The sequence below is a fragment of the Clarias gariepinus genome, chromosome 16, assembly GCF_024256425.1.
Source record: "Clarias gariepinus isolate MV-2021 ecotype Netherlands chromosome 16, CGAR_prim_01v2, whole genome shotgun sequence".
Classification (NCBI taxonomy): domain Eukaryota; kingdom Metazoa; phylum Chordata; class Actinopteri; order Siluriformes; family Clariidae; genus Clarias; species Clarias gariepinus.
This window is the reverse complement of record NC_071115.1, coordinates 7,225,432-7,244,603: the sequence shown is the minus strand read 5'-3', so window position 1 is coordinate 7,244,603 and position 19,172 is coordinate 7,225,432. Positions and strand designations below refer to the sequence as shown.

The window sequence follows — 19,172 nt, the reverse complement described above, 5'->3', positions numbered from 1 at the left end:
TCAGTGTATCACAGTAGCTAACTAGTGAATGAAAACACCAGGAATAACTCCAACTGGAATGTAAGCTGGCCTTGTGGTTAGCACTGTGGCCTCACAACTCCAGGGTTGAGGGTTTGACTCCCACCTCGGGTCTATGTGCATGGGATTTTTGAGTGCTTTCCATACTTGGTGAGTTTCCTCTGGGAACTTCGGTTTCCTTCTACAGTTCAGACATGCATATTAGGCTATTTGGCATTTCTGAATTTCCTGTATGCATGTGTGCTTACCCAGAGAAGGATTGGCACTAGGGATGGGAATCACCAGTCACCTCCCGGTTATTTCTAAACAAACTTAAAACAAACTATAAATAATGTAATCCTACAACATGGGATTGGAATGTGTAAATAGTTTAGAGTGCCCCACCTGTAGGATTATAAAGAAGCAATGATGTTTTACTGCCTTCAAAGCCTTTAAACTCAACTTGACTGGGGTTCAGTGACTGCGAACACAAGGGTGCGTGTAGCTTCTAATATAGGCATGTGGTGCTTCTAACCTACAGTATGTGATTGTCAACTAATTTGCACTCACAGTGTTTAGGGACTTATGTAAGCATGTGTAATGAGTGGGTTTAAGACTAATTCGCTCACAGAGTTTGGAGAAAAAGGCTGATCGGGTGGCTTTTAATGCTTACAATTATACAAGATGATGTAACGCCATAAAACAAGTTTCTGTTGCGCCACTCGGAGGCTTTTGCACTTGGTACACAATCGTTTATATCTGAGGCTGATCAGCTGATTACTGGTCATGGCCAATCAAAGTAAAAAACAGGGAATTCTGGTCACCAATGATCAACTGGTTCATCTCTATACTGTGTACAACAGTTTTGTAATTTTGCTGCTTAGTCACTGATGTTAATTCAACAAATATATTAAATGCCTGGTTTAGTGGGTTAATATAAGTTAAATTATAAACAGTAAACTGGCCTTCCAGGACTGGATTTGAACACCACTGATTTAGAATCTAAAAAAACAAACAAAAAAAAAGCAGAATGCACAACACAATGATCCTTGAGGTCATATAAACTACAACAGCAGAAGAACATGTACTTTCAGGCAAAAAAAGGGTTTTAGTGGGTAGGAGATCTCTGTACTGTAACTGGACAGTTAAATAGAAAGAATGTTTTTTTCACTATTCAACTCTCCAAGTTGAAGTGACCCTGTGCCCAGTGTAGCCTGTTCTTGATCTTCTGCTTCTGCAGCTCGTCCGCCTCAAGGTTCAACACACTCTTTCTTTCCTCTATGATATACTGTTTATAAAAAAGAAGTGCTGATGTTCTCACATTTACATCACTATTATGAAGTGGAGGAACCTTGACTTCCTCCTGACTTTTGTGCTTCCGTTTTTGGAGACATTCTATGCCGGGCTATGACAAGCACATAAATAGGGGGGGAAGAAAAAGCATTCTAGCATTGAGGCGGTAAAGAGATGGTCAAACTTTAACTTTAACTTTGAGTGGTGACATTGTATGCAGGAGAGCTGGATCACTGGATTGTGTTCACCGTGTCAGAGACACTAAGGTCCGATCATGTTTCACAGACTAAAAATGACAGGCGATTAAGTTAACCAGTCCAGTTCAGTTCTTCATAGTGTAACATGACACAGGGCGTGTAAACCTTAATCCTTAATTCATCTAAACAAAAAAAATAAATGAGCTCACTGTTAATTCCCAATTTGTTTATCACACTGTTAGCTTGATGATATGTTTAGCAGGCTAGCTGCTTCATCTGTGTTATCTAGATCATCAAAAACAAATTCAATGATAAACTCCTACTTGATAAACTCCCTTTATTTCTTTATATAATCACCTGCTACACTAACACACTTATCCCAGCGTTTCACGAGAGCTTGGATACCGTCAATGTTGGAAGTTCTCTCAGTACACCAGAGCCATGATCAGACCGCCAGCTTCACGTCTGAACCACTGGCCTCCCAGGAACTCCTAGAATGGCCCAATGTTGAAATGGCTTGGCGTGAGGTCAGGCCAGCTAAGATGATGGATCAGACAAGATCATACCCACGTACAAGCATGGCAGAAAAAACTCACAACTATCACGTTCCAAATATCCGAAGTTTCTGCCTGCCCTACAGTAAAATATTGTGATTTGCCAATCAACCGACCCACTACGATTTACAATTGTTTGATTTTGTTGGGTATTCTAGTTCAAGAAATACTGTCTTTCTCAGGATTCTCTTGAACACAGAGACTCCCAACCCTAAAGATACATCCATTGTTTCTGTGGCAGTTACTTATGGGGTCGGGTTGCCAGCTTGACACCAGATTGTATCTGAGAGCTTGGGGGTGAATGACCTCGCTCAAGGGTCCAACACTGGCAGCCCAGCATCATTAGGGCTCGAATCACGGACCTCATGATCAACAGTCCAACAACTTATCCACAGAGCTACCCCTGCCCCCTTTTTCTTGGAGACATTCATTTAATATTTATTTAAGAGGTCTCAGGTATCAGCACTTTGTCCTCACAGTCATGGTGCTTTGTTTCCCAGCACAGAAAGGTCTCCCTGAAGGGACAGAGGTGTTGCAGTTTTAATACACTCTTCTTCAAAGAGCCACTCTTTTGATACACTCTTTAATGAGTGTCATGTTATAAAGTCCTGGTTTTGATGTACTGTAGAAACGCCCCTTCAAAACTTAATTTAAGGTGAAACCTACAGTAATATGAATATGCAAATTGCTCTTTCCATAAAAGGTTCATAGTAGGACTGTTAATGATATATTGCTTGTCCTTGCAACATTGTGCAGTGATAAAGACAGTATTTTATTCTTTTTTGTTTAATCAAAATAATTTTTATTGTATTTCATAACAAGACACTAATTTGTTTCATTATGCACATTCATTTATTTTAAACAGAAAACAAGACTGAAAGGGTCAGAAGGGTTTCGCTAATTAAATGCATTTCTATTTTTAACTGTCACTTATTATATTAATTTATCATTTTTATTCAAGTTTATTTAAAATGTTTTTTTTATGAATTCTTTAATGTTGTGTACATGACTGTCTTGATGTTTTGTAAGCGGTGAACCTTATTATTTTTTATATTACTTATCTTGACCTTTCCCTAGTTGCTATGGGAATTTTCATGCCATGGAAACTAGGATCAAAGTTCCCGGGGAGAGTATTGAGCTAGTGTATCAACCACGGACAATATACTGTATGTGAGGTTCTCACCCGCATGTACAATCATCATGAATATGTACATACAAACTGTAAATTCTTATTATATTACAATGTTTTACCTTGTTAATGCACCTTAATAATAATTTTACCCTTTTGTCTTCGTGATTTTTACCTAGCCTTAATATTCTTCTAACCCTTGTCGCTTGTATGTTGGGATTAATATAGTACTTAATCAATCTATCTGTCTCGTTTAAAAAAGAAAAGAAAGAAAAAAGGTGCAATCATCTCTGATATGGTCTATTTGAAATTATACACACATACTGTAGTGTGCCGTTGTATATCTTTCTATGACAGCATATCCTCACTCATCGTCTATACCACTTAATCCTGTACTCAGGGTTGCGTGGGGCCTGGAGCCTATCCCAGGATACTTAGGGCATAAGGTGGGGTACACCCTGGACAGGGTGTCAATCTATCGCGGGGCACACACACTTTGGGCAATTTGGGAACGCCAATTAGCCTAATCTGCATGTCTTTGGACTGTGGGAGCAAACCGGAGTACCCAGAGGAAACCCACCAAATCCACGCAAACTCAGAGGCGAAAATCACACCTGGCTGGGAATGAACCCATACCCTGAAAGTGCAGGGCGACAATGCTAACCACTACACCAACATGCCGCCTGAAGTATATCCTCATTATTTTTTCTTTCTGTTCCAATTAAATGGCACCAACATACCAATGGTTAGAGGTGGGAAAAGTGCACAAATCCTGTACTTGAGTAAAAGAAGAGATTCTCTAGATCACATCTTATTCAAGTGTAAGTAGTGTAAGTCCACCTGTCCTAGGCATGTCTTAATGGTGAGGCAAGTCATGCAATTATGCGTAATAGTCAGCAGGTGGCGGATTTCCTGTTTTAACCACACCGATGTGGTTAGGTAACCCGAAGCCATGCAGTTAAGTGGGAGTACAGATATTTGCTGTACTTTTGAGCGGAGAAAAAGTAAAACGTAAAGTGCAAGATATGTAAAATACACAGTACTTAAGGACAGTAACGAAGTACAGTTACCTCTGCTAATAATTACCAATGTTGTTGTTGGTCTTTCGGCTGCTCCCATAGTGGGGTCGCCATAGTGGACTATCTGATCCACACCAACTTGGCACAGGTTTTACACCAAGTGTCCTTCCTGACGTACCCCTTCAATTTCACCCAGTCCTGGGACCAGCACTGGATCCAGTGGCTGGGGTTTAGGCATTGTGTGGAAATGTAATTGACCAATTTAATCCATTTATTAATTAAATTTTACCCACAAATTTTTATATCATTTTTTGCTATTAATACCAATAATAATCAGATGCTTTCTTTAAAGCATTTTTTTTTCTCTTGCATGAAGTGGTGTACACCATCCCAGCCCTGGTAAATAGGGTGTTACCATGGAAACAATAACATGATCCTGTTAAGTTAGATTTAAATTACAGTCGAAATAACTGCCAGAGCTGCTTATAAGAAATGAATCTGACCAATCAGATTTGAGCGTTCAATAATGAGATTTCAGGCTTCCTGCCATTTCTGTAGGATATCAAAGAGAAAGCTGGGCTTACGACTGAATATTAAGCAATGCTTTTACTCAAGACAAGATGGTGCAGATCACATCACAATATACTTCACGATGAGGAAGTTTCAAAATAGGACACAGAGGACACAAGGCTTACAGTGAGTAACAGCCGTGTTTGCTGAGGATTCAAACTAGTGAGACAAACTGGTCAGTCACTGTGAGAAGCCTGCAGCATGTGGATATGGTTACTGAGCAACCGAATGATGCCAAGATATTTGCTTTAGTTTGCATTTTAAAGAAGGCAAAAGTAAGAACTTTTACCAACATCCCAGATTCTTTCACATGATCTGAATAGTATATGAATGAAGTAGACATGACACTAATTTGTCATGACCTTTAACAGCTCATTGGAACACATTTATCAGACACAAATTAACCTCTCACACTGTGCAACTCTCATGCAAATTAGCCATGACAGAAATAATTGTCAATGACAGCCAAATGGTCTTTAAGACACTGGAATGGACAGGGGATAGGAACCTTTCTGCCAAACTGAGCACGGGACTGCTTATGTGATTTTTTTTTTTTTTAGGCTGAACATGGTTCCGTCTGCTGCTGGACATGAAGGACGTTCTCATTAAGTCTGTTGACCTTTTACAAAAACTGAACCCAACCGATATGTATTCTTTAAGTGTAGCTGCACTATATTAAAGAAAATATTCCACTTTTAAACAATAGCGAACAATGTAGAAAATACTGTAGAGTGCTAGCTCATTCATTACATCAGCCTTCCTGTTATGATCCACACTATTAAAAACAGACACACTCACTGAAGAGTGCTGCCCTATATCCTGAGGCGTCTACTGCGTTCATAAATCAATCCCAGCTCCATTATAGCCCTCTGATCTGATATGATGGAAAGAGCTGCACCTTGAAGTTACGACTAGCACTCCCGAGGTGTTCCGGAAAAGATCTCCCTTTTGTCAAAGGCTCGAAAGCTTCAGTGCATCCCTGCACCTCAATTTGTCTAATGTTCACAGTATAAGCCACACTCTTTGGGTCAGATCGGATTTGCATGACATGACAGTTTGCGTTCGTAAATATTAATGTCGTAATTATGAAATGCCACGCATGCACACATCGATGCAACTTTGTTCAGGCCATCTTCATTAAAAAACATTATATTTGTGTCACCACTCCTTCATTTCAAACAACGGATGCTATTTTATAAAAAATATTTGCTCCAGAGGGCTATTGGAGTGGTGGCTCAGGCAGGTACAGCTCTAGATTGTTGATTTGGTGATCTGAGGATATGAGTTCAAGCCCTGCCGTTGGTAATCGCCCACTACTCAACTAGAGCTAGAAAAATGGGTGGGCTGTGTCAGAAAAGGCATGCGGTGTAAAACTGGTGCCAAATTATGTCCGGATCGGATGGTCCGCTGTGGTGACCCCTTGATGGGTACGGCCAAAAAAAAGTTATTTGCTCTGGATGGTGGCAAGCAGTTAGTCGCTTGTGTTTGTAGAAGGACGAAAGCCAGATATCTTAGCAGCTATTACAGGCACTGCTATGAAATCCCCGTCTTGCCAGTGCTGACTGATGATGTCAGCGCCCCATGCATGCACAGAAGAAAAAAGTCACATGACCACATCATGTATCCGATCTAGGATTACATATGTACAGTATTTGACTCAAATACAATCTTGAAAAAACATCAGATCTGTGTGTTTAGACAACCCTAGAAAATCTGATCTGTGTCACATTAAGGAAAAAAATAGTTTTGAATTGAGCCACTTCAGGCTGGTGATGTAAACATGCACTAAACATGAACATGCTTAAATGCACCGTACATTCCTGCTTGCTGTTAAATGCTATTTCATTACATATTTCAGTAACTTTATTTCCAATAAACACTCATACAGGTAACTGCTGGCTACTTTTAGGTCTAACTAATGGGTGTGCTTTGCTTAGTTTTTCTTCCCAGCTAAAGGGATGTATTATTGGGATGGAAGCAAACACACATCTTTATAAATAACACCAGCTTGCAACCTGTCTATTCTCAGATACTGATGGACGTGTTTGGCTCACTCCATCACCGTCATTAATAATCGAGTTACCTTAAAGATTTACTGAAGGCCAGGCCAACCTTACAAAGGGCACACTTACAAGACCAATAAGTAATTTTTTCTATAAAAATTTATCATATAGGGTTTTATCTCATTGGGATTTATATTAAAGGAGGAAAAAAGCTTAGAGTCCACATTAATGGAATCACTATCAGGTGTCATTAAGAGATGACAGTATTGTGTAAGGAGAATAAATGGGTTACCATTTAAATAGAATATGTTGAAGACATTCAGTCTAGGGAAAAGCAAATGGTGTGTGAACTGGATATTGAAATATATTTCAATTATCAAGATTCGTTTTTCAGGACTGTGTATTTCAACAATAATATTGTAAAAATCCAAATAACTTTACAGATCTTCATTGTAAAGGGTTTAAACAATGTTTTCCATGCATGTTCAATTAACCATAATCAATTAATTATCATGCACCTGTGGAATGGTCGTTAAGACCTTAACAGCTTACCGAAAGTAGGCATTTAAGGTCACAGTTTTCAAAACGCAGGACACTAAAGAGACTTGTCTACCGACTGTGAAAAACACCCAAAGAAAGATGCCCAGGGTCCCTGCTCATCTGCGTGAATGTGCATTAGGCACGCTGCAGGGAGGCATGAGGACTGCTGATGTGGCTAGGGCGATAAATCGCCATGTCCGCACTGTGAGACGCCTAAGACGGCGCTACAGGGAGACAGGAGGGACAGCTGATTATCCTCGCAGTGGAAGACCATGTGTAACAACACCTGCACAGGATCGGTACATCCGAATATCACACCTGCGTGACAGGTACAGGATGGCCACAACAACTGCCCAAGTCACACCAGGAACACACAATCCCTCCATCAGTGCTCAGACTGTCCGCAATAGGCAGTCCATGAGGAGGAGATGCACTGCAGTACTTCAAGCAGCTGGTGGCCACACCAGATACTGACTGGTACTTTTGATTTTGAGCCTCCCTTCATTCAGGGACACATTGGGAAACATTTTTAGTTTATGTCTTATGGTGTTGACTCTTTTAGTGTTCATACAAATATTTACACGTTAAGTTTACTGAAAGTAAAAACAGTTGAAAGTCAGAGGATGTTTCTTTTTTTGCTGAGTATATATATATATATATATATATATATATATATATATATATATATATATATATATATAAAACAAAAAAAGCCTGGAAAAAGGGTTCAAAAAGGGACCTTAAAATGTGAAGATTTTACATATTTCTTTTTCTTTACTGTAATGCACACTGCTGACATGCACCTTGTAGTAATTATATAGGACTTTATTTCTGTACTATATTTCACAGTGACTCAGTGGTTAGCACTGTCACCTCACACCTCAATTGTTCAGGGGGCCAATCTCACCTTCGGTCTGTGTGTTTTGAGATTTCATGTTCTGTCTGTACTTGGCGGGTTTTCTCCCACAATCCAAAGACATACTAGTGTTGGTAACTGGCCCAAATGGCATTTCCAAATTAGTAGTAGTGTATGTGTAAGAGTATGTGTGTGCTTGTCTGCCCTGTCAGGTCTGGCCACCCTGCAGCATACGTTAGCACGTGACTTCTATTTAATGCCTAATTAAATTAAATTCAATTCAACATTATTTATATAGAGCATTTAACAATGAATGCAAAAAGCAGCCTTATGGAAATAATAGTTTCCAGATATAAATGAAAATGTACACAATATATTGTTGATGTATTGAAGATCTACAGGTAGCACAGATTAGTTTTTCCCTAATGAGCAAGCTTTAGTTGAGACAACATGATGAAAAAAACCTGAAAGGAACCAGTCTCAAAAGGGAACCCATCCTCATTTGAGTGAACCAGATAAATGCAACCATAAATTAACCCATTCATTAAGTGTGTGTTCTTTTCTCGAAGATTAAGGTTAATTGTTCCCTGAGGAAGACATGGGTACCAAACTCATTAACTGCAATTTTAGTCCTAAAACTATAAAAATAGTATTTACTCTGTATATAGGGTCATGGGTAGAGTGAAGCCTATCCCAGGAGACGTAGGGCATGAGGCGAGGATGGGCAGTTTGGGAAGGCCAATGAACCAAATCTGCACATCTTTGGCCTGTGGGAAGGAAACCAGAGAACCCAGCAAAAACCCACCAAGCACGGGGAGAACATGTAAACTCCATGCACACTGACCAAGGCAGGATTCAAACCTAGACCCCGAAGGTGCAAGTGCTAACCACTAAGCCACCATGCTGCCCAATAGCACAGTGATGGGTTTGAGCTGGATGGGGGTCGGGCATTCATTATTCACTGTTTAAAACTTTTTCAACATTTTAAGACTAGCGCTTCTGTATGACATAGGTGGTCAAGACACTTTTGACAAAAGGAGCCTAAAGCAGCTTAAGTCTTAAGCAGCTCAGCAACCTGATTGTGAATATATGTATTGTTCCTCATGTAAATATTAAGACTCAAACCACTCACTCAAACTATGTAAATATCGAAATATCCAAATATAGTCAGAAATGCACTACATTTGTTCTACCTAGTGCTGTTTGAAGATACCGCATGGCGTTCTTAATGACCACTAGTGGACGTGTGTGTGTTTGGTTGAATGACAAAAATTAGCATCAGTAATTGTTATCTTGTCTCTTCTCTTAGCTGCCCTAATCAATTAATTTAATGCTTATTAGCAGGACAGGACTACTAAAGCTAAGGAGACACAGTCACACAATAGTCGGATGCTGAGTAGCCTTTATTTTCACAATGCTGAGCTCAGGGAGCGTTTAAAAGCTTCTGAGAGGAACCTGAACTAAGCTCAGATAGATTTCCTTTAATAAGTAAAGGGGAAAAGATGAGCCAATGCACCCCCCAACACACACACACACACACACGCACACACACACGCACACACACACACACACACACACACACTCAAAGCAAAACAAGGTCTAATTAAGTGAAGTCCTAAACACATACACACACACACACACACACACACACACACACAAGGATTTACAGAAAAAAACAATTTTCTTATTTTTTTTAAAAGGTGGTGAAAAACAGACAGGATAAGCAAGACCACGTCAAGTTCACTATTGCATTTATATTCTGCATTTGGCAGATGCTTTTATCCACATTTGTTTACAACCAGCATGAAATCCAACATCATAGTTCATTAATTCAGTTAAGCAGCAGTGGATTAGTGGATTAGTGAAGTTTTGCTCAAGTGCCCCCGCTGGTAATCTGATCAGAAATGCAGAACCATAAGCACTGAGGAAGCCACGATACAGCAGGTGGACCATACAGGGTTAGGACCTTGCTGAAGGGACCAACAGTGGCAGGGTGGTGGAGCTGGGGCTTGAACCATTAACCCTCTGATCAGTGACCCAGAGCTACCACTTTCGCAATGAGGGGTTTACTTGTTACCGCTTCACCACACAGGAGCTATAAATGCGATATGGCAGTGGTGGGATTCAAACACATGCCACCAGAGAGACTGGAGCCTAAATCCAGACCATTTGGCCACAATTTTAGCTCCTGAGTGGTACAGCGGTAACAAGCTCGCCACTCGAGGGGATCGTGAATGAATAAGTACAGCCATTCATAGCTGTACTCATTCAGGGACAGTGATCAGAAGGTCAATGGATCAAGCCAGAGCTCCACCAAACTGCCGCTGTTGGCCCCTTGAGCAACGTCCTTAACCCTGTATGCTCGAAGGGTGCTGTATCATAGTTGAACCATTGCTTATGGTTCTGTATCTATCATTAGGGGCCACTCTCAAGGATGTAATACCAAGCATGCATGTAGTATAGCAAGCTAATTGTACTAGATACATCTAGTCATCAGAGGCACCTGTTTCTTCAAGGTTGCTTTTTCCCCATAACATTTCCAAACACATTTATTCAGAGTTTATGTCATGACAAGTACAATATAGAAACATGCTCTTGTGCCTTTGTGTATTTTGGGATGCAGGTTAAATTGGACCACAAATGTAAAATCCCATTTCAGTGTCGCCTGCTCCTTTGTGACTAATCCTACCTCTAACTCCAACTTTTTTGTCACATGCTACTATTCCTGAAATTCCTATTGCCAAATTCACAAGTGTAAATGCACACAAAATGCATCTAACTGCTTGTGTAGATAAGCTCGAGTGAGAATCTTTCGGCTATGTTTTAACTAAAATGCACAACTCTTGCTAAAAGTGTAAAACACCAGTTTATTCCAACATTAATGTATGCAACGCAGCTTAAACTTGAACATATATTTTCTTTTAAAAGAGCCTCAGCTTGATTGTTTATGGTTACACTGTTAGCAATTAAATCTCCAAATCGATCAAGCATTACACAAGTTTACAAATGTGTACCTATTATAACTGAAAAGAGTGCAAGGACAAAAAATAGAGAAGGAAATAAAAATAGAAACTCACAGTGGAGAAGTTGTGGGCACCGCATGGTTCTCCTCGAAACTTGCAGGCAAGCAGCATGTCATCCAGCTGGTGCCCGAGACGGTCGAGAAACTCGAGGCTGGTTCCGGGGAAGCGGCGTGGTGGGAGAAAAAGCCGAAAGTCAGACAGCTTGCGAAACCAAGCGAGACGCTCATCACGGAGCAGCTCTAGCACTAGCGGGCGTGCTGTCCCATTAGCGTGCAGCAGGCCCAGCCAGTGCCCGGCAAAGTACAGATCACTCTTGGTGAGGTGTGGGAGTCGCACCGGATTGTTGTTGCAGATAGTGATCGTGGGAAAGTCAAGCTGGCGTGCCCATTGCGTATGCACTCTGGTTGCTGTGGGCAAAGCCAGCCAGTGCAGTATACGGTTCGAGGACCATGAGAGCAGCAGGCCCAGGGCAGTACACAGTGCCAGTGTCCACAGAGCCCGGCGAATGGGTGAGGAGGCTGGGGAACAGGCATGGCGCAGGCCATGCAAGCGGGTACGGAGTGCCAGGGGCAAGCGGCGACTGCGGCGATGGGGCACTTGACTGGGCACTGAGGACGAGGACCGGCGAGGGCGCGGGAATTCCCGAGCCATGAATGTCCACAGTGTTGCTAGAGCGGCACAGGGCACGGCTTCATTTTCTAGCCAGGATGCCGTGCCAGGAGAAATCATGGGGCAGCAGGCAACAAGCAAGAGGGTTCCCGAGGGATAATAAACCCACAGTACCTAATGCCCAAAAATGACCCCAAAATCTGCTAGTGCTCCGAGGTTGACATCGTCATTGACTTTGACAGGGGGTTGAAGTTGCTTGCCTACTGCTTATACATTTTATGACATGACCTTTATGCTGCCCCTCTCTCTTTCACTCTGTAGTGAGAACACCAGCAAAGAAAATCAGACCACACAATACCAGCTAGAAAAATGCCCTCTGGTCCAGGAGCCGCGTAGAACCTGATGCTGACAATAAACCCTGTGTTATCATCTCCGTATTATTTGTTAATCTATATTACCAGGGCATCTATTGTGTATTACTTTAGCTATTAACATCTGTGCATGACGCAACAAAGTACATCCTTGACATTTCATCTAGTGCTCAAATCCACAGGCGTAAGAAAAGTAAAAGCTCTTGTATCTAGACTCGGAGGATTCAGCTAATAAAGTGACACGGCGTGCTCGCTGGCAACACCAACATCCTAACCTATTCCTCTCTCTTTCCCTCTTTCTGTCTCTCCTTCTGCCCTTGTATCTTTCATTCAGTCCCCCTATTTAGCATGTCCTGAGGAAGCGTGTCTCTTGTTAACTCTGTTGAAAGACAGCCTGTAGCCGAACACAAACACAAACAGACACACGAAGATACAAAGACGGACGCAGAGATGGAAAGTTTGAATGAAGGGATGACAAGGGTGACAAAGAGACAAAGATGAGGGGAAAGAAAAACAACTCAATGAGCAGAGGAAGAGTGCGCTGCAGAAGGAGTAGTCCAGGCTGTTTTGTCCATCCGTCTCGTTTGTAAGAGAGATCCTCTGACTGCGCTCCTTGCGCTCTCCATCCGTTTCCTACGTGTCCCCCCACAGCTCGACCCACAGCGCCACTTCTGCCGATCTCTGATCCTCACTTAGAGACCCTTAGAGTCCGGCTTCCTCCTGCCGCTCTGGTGTTTGTTTTCTCACTTCCATCTGTGCCATCTGTTTCTCTCTCTCTTTTCCTTTCTCCTTCAGCACTCTTTATGCACTACCTCTCCTCCGCTCTTCTCTTTCTGCCCTCTCCTGTGAGCGAACGAGGACAGCTGCCTGGTGTGAGAGGGGAGGCTGCACTTCACACTAGCTCACACACACACACACACACACACACATATACCGCTTGCGGAGAGCTGACCGCTGCTGACGTGTAATCTGTTTGGACACGCTCAGCTTTTGCTTCTTTTCTGTTCTTTACTTCCTCAGCACCAGCAACAATCTTCAGTCATGAACATTTCGCACTTGATTATTTCATACTTCAATACATCACACAGAAATACCAAATTCATCAACTTGCCTTTAAGCCACGCCTCCTTGTCATGTCAATCAAAAGGGAGTCCTGCCTTGCTTTCAAGCTCACTCCGTGCTTTGCTGTTCCAAAGCGCTGCAAGTGTGTGTTAGGAGCTTTTTTCTTCTCCTCCTGGCGTGCATGTGTGTGTGCGTTCACGTCCTTGCTCTGGTGCTTCAGCGATCCGCTGCTGCTGCCGCTGCACTGTGTTTGGTGATATGTTTTCACTGTTCTTCTCCTCCTCCTGCTCTTGTCCGTGTTCACACTGCAAGCGCTTCTGTCTGTGCCAACTCTCTCTCTCTCTCTCTCTCTCTCTCTCTCCTTCTCTCTCTCAGTCTCATTCAATCATTCATGTCTGTTCCTCTCTCCCTCCCCCAATTCCTCTTTCCACAGTCCCCTTTTATTCCTCTGTCCTGTTTTACCTCTATTTGCATGTTTTTTGTGTGTGTGTGTGTGTGTGCATATGTGTGTGTCTACATGGGTTCTTATTGTCCTATTATCTAACCCTACTACCCATTCCATTTTCTACGAAAATTCATACACGGAAACACAGATGACTTCCACACACAGGCGCGAAGATAAAAAGTTGAAAGACTATTTTGGTTAAGATGAAGAGAGAAGATCAAAGACGGAGATAAGTCAGCTTTAAATATTTAGACACAAGCGCAAGAATGAAAGAAAGTGCCACAGCTTGTGATCTCTTGTAGGTCTTCACCATCAATTTTTCATGGTGTATCTAAATTTAAAATAAATAAATAAATAAATAAATAAATAAATAAATAGTAGTTTCTGCTCTCAATGCGTGAAGCAAACAACTATTAAACATACTGGGCAGTTGTAACTGATAAGCAATAATATTAACACCACACAACATTAACACACTAACATTGAATATAAATTATATACCAGTAATCTGGTAACCGCATCATGGGCACCCAAGGGACCAAAGAACAGGTGGTCTGGTCCAATCCTACAGAAAAGCCATTGCAGCACAAATCAATAAAACAAAGTCAATGCTGGATGTGATAGAAAAGTACCGGAACACTCAATGCACCACAGCCCAACACACACAGAGCACAAGGCCACCAACCTGACCTCCAGAATGGGCATAGGGATGTGCCGAAAAAACAAACAAATGCTATCCAGAGACCTCATCCAGCATCCTTGTTCCAGACACCATAGCAAAGGTCCTGTGGAGTCATGCTGCTCGGGGGCACAAGGGGAACCTACAGAATACATTTACAGCACCGACTTCCTTCTATCTCAATATAGAGCCACTCACAAAAGTTAGTACACCCCACTAATTTTAGCAAATATTTAAGTATATCTTCTTAAAGGAGGTCTACTATAGAAATAAAACTTGGATATATTTTAGAGTAGTCAATGTGCAGCTTGTATAACAGTATAGATTTTTCCATTTGAAAATAACTCAACATACTGTATAGCCATTACTGTCAAAATAGCTGGCAACAAATGTGAGAACACCCTAAGTATTAACAGCTGTACATCTTTAGCCATGCAAAGTCACATGACCTATTCATCATGTTCATGTGTTTGTCAGTGGCCGAGTTTGTCCCCAGACCTGAACCCTATTGAGCACCTGTGGGGCGTCCCCAAGTGGAAGGTGGAGAAGCGCCGTGTGTCTAACATCCAACAGCTCCGTGATATCATTATGGTGGAGTGGAAGAGGAATTTCAGGTGAATTCCAGGCCCATACCAATAACAGTGGTGCTCACACAAAAAAAATTAGCAATTTGAACACAGTTTTGACATGTTCATGTAGGGTCTACCTATATTTAATGGCGTGTTATATCCAAACAGATCATCAAATGGCTACCCTCCTCTCTCATGCTGATCAGACATGGGGCGGGTCAGACTGTTCAGACTGGTATGTTTTTCCATAATGCGTTTTTTTATTCTGACAGGCTATTATTCTGATTATTAGTGAAATATTGCGGTCCATGTTTATGCACCTAATATCTTATTAGGGAAGTTACAAGCCCTGATATATGTGTTTTGCAGTATTTTCTTAAAGTTCCGATCCTCTAAGGATCTCTCCTGAACATGCACATCGTTCAAGGTTACCACCATTTTTAACCACCATATGACACTCTGTATTTAAATCATCCACAGAGAAATTATCTGGATGAGTCACGGTCATAGCGGGAGAACAGAAATGTCAAACAACACTTAATCTGCTGTATGCAGCCCATCTACACTTAATCATAACCAACAAACATTACATAAATTATATACATGGGGGAAAAGATCCTTTTCAAATCGTATACGTCATACTGTAATAACACATTTTATAATTTAAAGTCACATTTTTTTTCATTTCTTTAGAGTATGTTGTTTTTAATAATTATCGAATCATATCAATAAATATTTGTGCAATCAGGCTGATTTTATTGTTTAAAAAAAACACCTTTCCCTTTTTGTTAGGTCACTTTAAACCTCCAAGTTTGGCATTTTTTTTTATCTTTAACTGTAAAAAATCTAAATCAATCGATTTTCAATGCTTTCATTTAACTCAACTTAATGATATGCACAATTTCTGCTGTATTTCATCTTTATTGGAACACATTAAAAGGAGACAAGGCGTATGACCAGACTCGTTTAGTACGGTACATAGCTCCTTAATAAAAACACACAAGTAGAAAGCAGATAAAGGGCCTTGCCAAACAGCAGAGACAAAACTCGTGTCTATGCTTCATTTTCCAGTCTTAGGTTCCCTTTGGGATTCCGGATAGACAGTTTCTGAAATAAACTGTCACAATCTCCACACTGATTTAGCCTAACTTATCATGACAGATGACACAGAACACACTTGAACATAATGTGATTAAAACTGAGAGGTGCCTTAAGTAAGCCAAAAGTAAGCAAAAAGACAGAACAATGCCTACAAGCATGTTTTCAAGACACAAAAGCCCTTAGCAAAATGAATTCCATGCAAAGTCCGGTAAGCAAATCCACAGAAGATGAACAAGAGCCATGGTTCACTGAGTGCAACCACCTGGTAAGTGGTTTACAAGAACATTGCTGATTAATTATTGCACAAAATGAAGTGTTTCACAAATGAGTAACTCAATCCCAGAAATGGGTATTTTTATCCACCAGGCAAGTTCAAAGTGCAAATATTATGCCAACATAAAACAAGCCAAACCTTGATCCAAGACATTGGCAGAAGAAATGGCATGAAAATATTGAGCTTAAGCAAAAAGCAAGATAATTCCTCTGACCCTCCAGGCAGCCCCAGGTGATCCATGTGAAAGTCATGGGTAGGGTCTGCTGACGTGATGATTAAGTATTGAGTCTTTACTGTACCCCAAACAAAAACGGCGCTTCAAAGAACTAATCGATTAGCAATTGTTACATAAATACCCAGATATAAGAGCTTAGTAATTTGGGGAGCAGTTAATAAGGATGGAAATTAATGACCAAAAAGGAAGCAAGTTGCCAAGGGCAAACTGTGGGGCCTGAAGACCTTATCTATGCAGCGCCTACACTGGTCGGCTACATGGCAATGCAAACATTTATACTTGTGTACTGGTGTGTTTGTGCCACCATGCAATTACACCACCAAAGTGCACAAATCCACAGATTACTTGAATAAAAGTCAACATACCATACAGTAGGTCAAACTTTACTCAAGTAGAAGAACAGAAACCTTTGTATGTATTGGAGGAAAAGTAAAACATATCTTTCAAGAACTACTCAAGTAAAGTACAGATAAGAGACATATGAACCTACGTACAAACAAAGTAAACAAAGTAAATACCTTTCACCTCTGTTCAATTTAACATGTTCAAAGCATTTCAAAGATAACACAAGGTCGTGTTTGACAGACAAAACCTGAAGTATATCTGCATATCTCAGTACAGCTTCAAAATTAACCTATATTAATTCAAAGTAATTTATGAGAGAGCGAGAGAGAGAGAGAGAGAGAGAGAGAGAGAAAGAGAGAGAGAGAGACTGGCAGGGCAATAATCAAATAATCAGTTATGCATCTTTTAATAATCCATGCACATAGTTTATTAAACCAAAAGCATGAATTAAGCAATCTGCATTCCGTTCAGTTTATTAATCTGTGGCTTGCTACCAGGTGGACCAATCGCAGATGTTTCGGTCTACATCACCTTGATGTGTAATCATTTTTCTGCAGAGATGCACGCAGAAGCATCAATCAACCTTGATACTATAACAGCAGGAGTGCTGTGATCCATGATATTTCAACAATTCTTTTGACATACATTTATTGCCTTGATTTTGTGAGCTTAGATAACAGTAAAAAGTGAGAGGCCTTATAAAAATAAATAACGATTATATGATAATATATACTGTAAATATACTATATTATAAATATAATACGCAAATAGAGTGGAGTCACCTATAGAGATGGTAGATTTGTCACAAAGTCCAAGGTGCTGTGGTGATATGGTTGGAATGATACTGGTAGGGTTTACAGTAAAAATGCTGGGGCATAAAAGGAAACCTTTTGGGGCTTTGCGGATGGAACATATCCTCTTTCAGGTAAGACCATCAGAAGCAATGCATGACATTTTGGATATTGCCAGGCTTGGAATTATACACTATGTTTATCTTTTTAAAATGCATTTCAGCGGTTTAGGATACAAGAAAATATATCTTTTACTATCTACAATGTTTTTTTGCAAATGTTTGGAAATTAAAAGTTTAGATGCAAAACATCAATACACCATTGACAGTCAGACCTTTACAGCACAGAAATTCCATACTAGACTGGAACTGGCAAGGAGTTTTGGAGAATGTTGAAAGAACCCCCGATGAACATTTCATTACTTATTTGGAGTTGTTTTGAGCCTTCAATATTTAATACAAGAGTGAGCCTCCCATCTGTCTTATGAACAATGTAAAACCTAGCCAAGTAGGACTTATCGGTCCATTCTGAATTGCCTCACTAATATTGTCTTTCAAAGCTTTTGTGTATGGAAAGCTGTAGCAATATGGAAGTAGCCCAGGCACCAACTACATACATGCATGTAAGCATTTTTATTGAAAAGTAGAGTTTACATGATCTTACATATGGACATATGAAACCACAGCATTTTTAGGGATCAGGTCAACTAAACTAGTTGACTAACTAATAGTGTCAACTTTCAAAATGTTGTTATATCATGGTGAAAGCCAATACTCGTCGCTGATGACATGCCATAAGATCCCTGTCAAAAGATAGAATAGATACCTGCTTTGGCACTGGTGGCTTAGTGGTAGGTGTTTCGCCTGCCATGCGGAAGCCAGCCAGTGCCCAAGCCCAGACAAGATGGGAGGGTTGCGTCAAGAAGGGCATATGGCATAAAACCAGTGTCAAGCTTGTATCTGCAGACCGGATGGTACGCTGTGGCGACTCCTTGCTGGGAGCAGCCAAAAGACCAACAACAATGGATACCTGCTTCAGTTTAAGCTTAGGCCATAAGACAATAGAATCTGGATGAATTCACCAAGTTCAAGTATTACTTACTTACAGTAATACCCTTTATGCCTATGGCATGTAGGGCAGCAACAAAGATCTTCCATCTGCCTGACTTTGTCCAGTTTCAGTAGGGCGCCCCATGTCTGCTTTCATCATCATGTTGTCTTTAGCAGTACTCTCCTGCATTTTCTCTCAGGTGTCCAAAAGAGGGCTAATGTTTTCTGGAGTCTTTCGGCAAAACAGGAGTTACAGTTTTCACTTCCGTCATCTTCTCATGACAATTCTGACCATGCTTTCTTGTTGAGGCCCTGATTAGTAAGCTTGTGTCAACTTGTGTTGGTCTTGCTCAAATATCCTCCAACATTCTGACCCATGCAGGAGAAAAAAGCAGTACGCCACTATTATAAAGTTTGAGCTTGGTGTGTATAGTGTGCTGTCTTGCTCTCTAGACAGTTCT

General features: G+C 40.9%; 1 protein-coding gene across 1 annotated transcript in view; it reads right to left on the bottom strand.

Moving 5' to 3' along the window:
- The window catches only part of asic2 (acid-sensing (proton-gated) ion channel 2), a 160,161-nt gene extending 147,914 nt beyond the window's left edge, over positions 1–12,247 (bottom strand). Inside the window, exon 1 of the mRNA XM_053514769.1 lies at positions 11,236–12,247. Coding sequence (XP_053370744.1) covers positions 11,236–11,910 — 675 coding nt within the window. The 5' untranslated portion in view covers positions 11,911–12,247. The remainder of the gene's footprint in view (positions 1–11,235) is intronic.
- Positions 12,248–19,172: the final 6,925 nt, after the last annotated feature.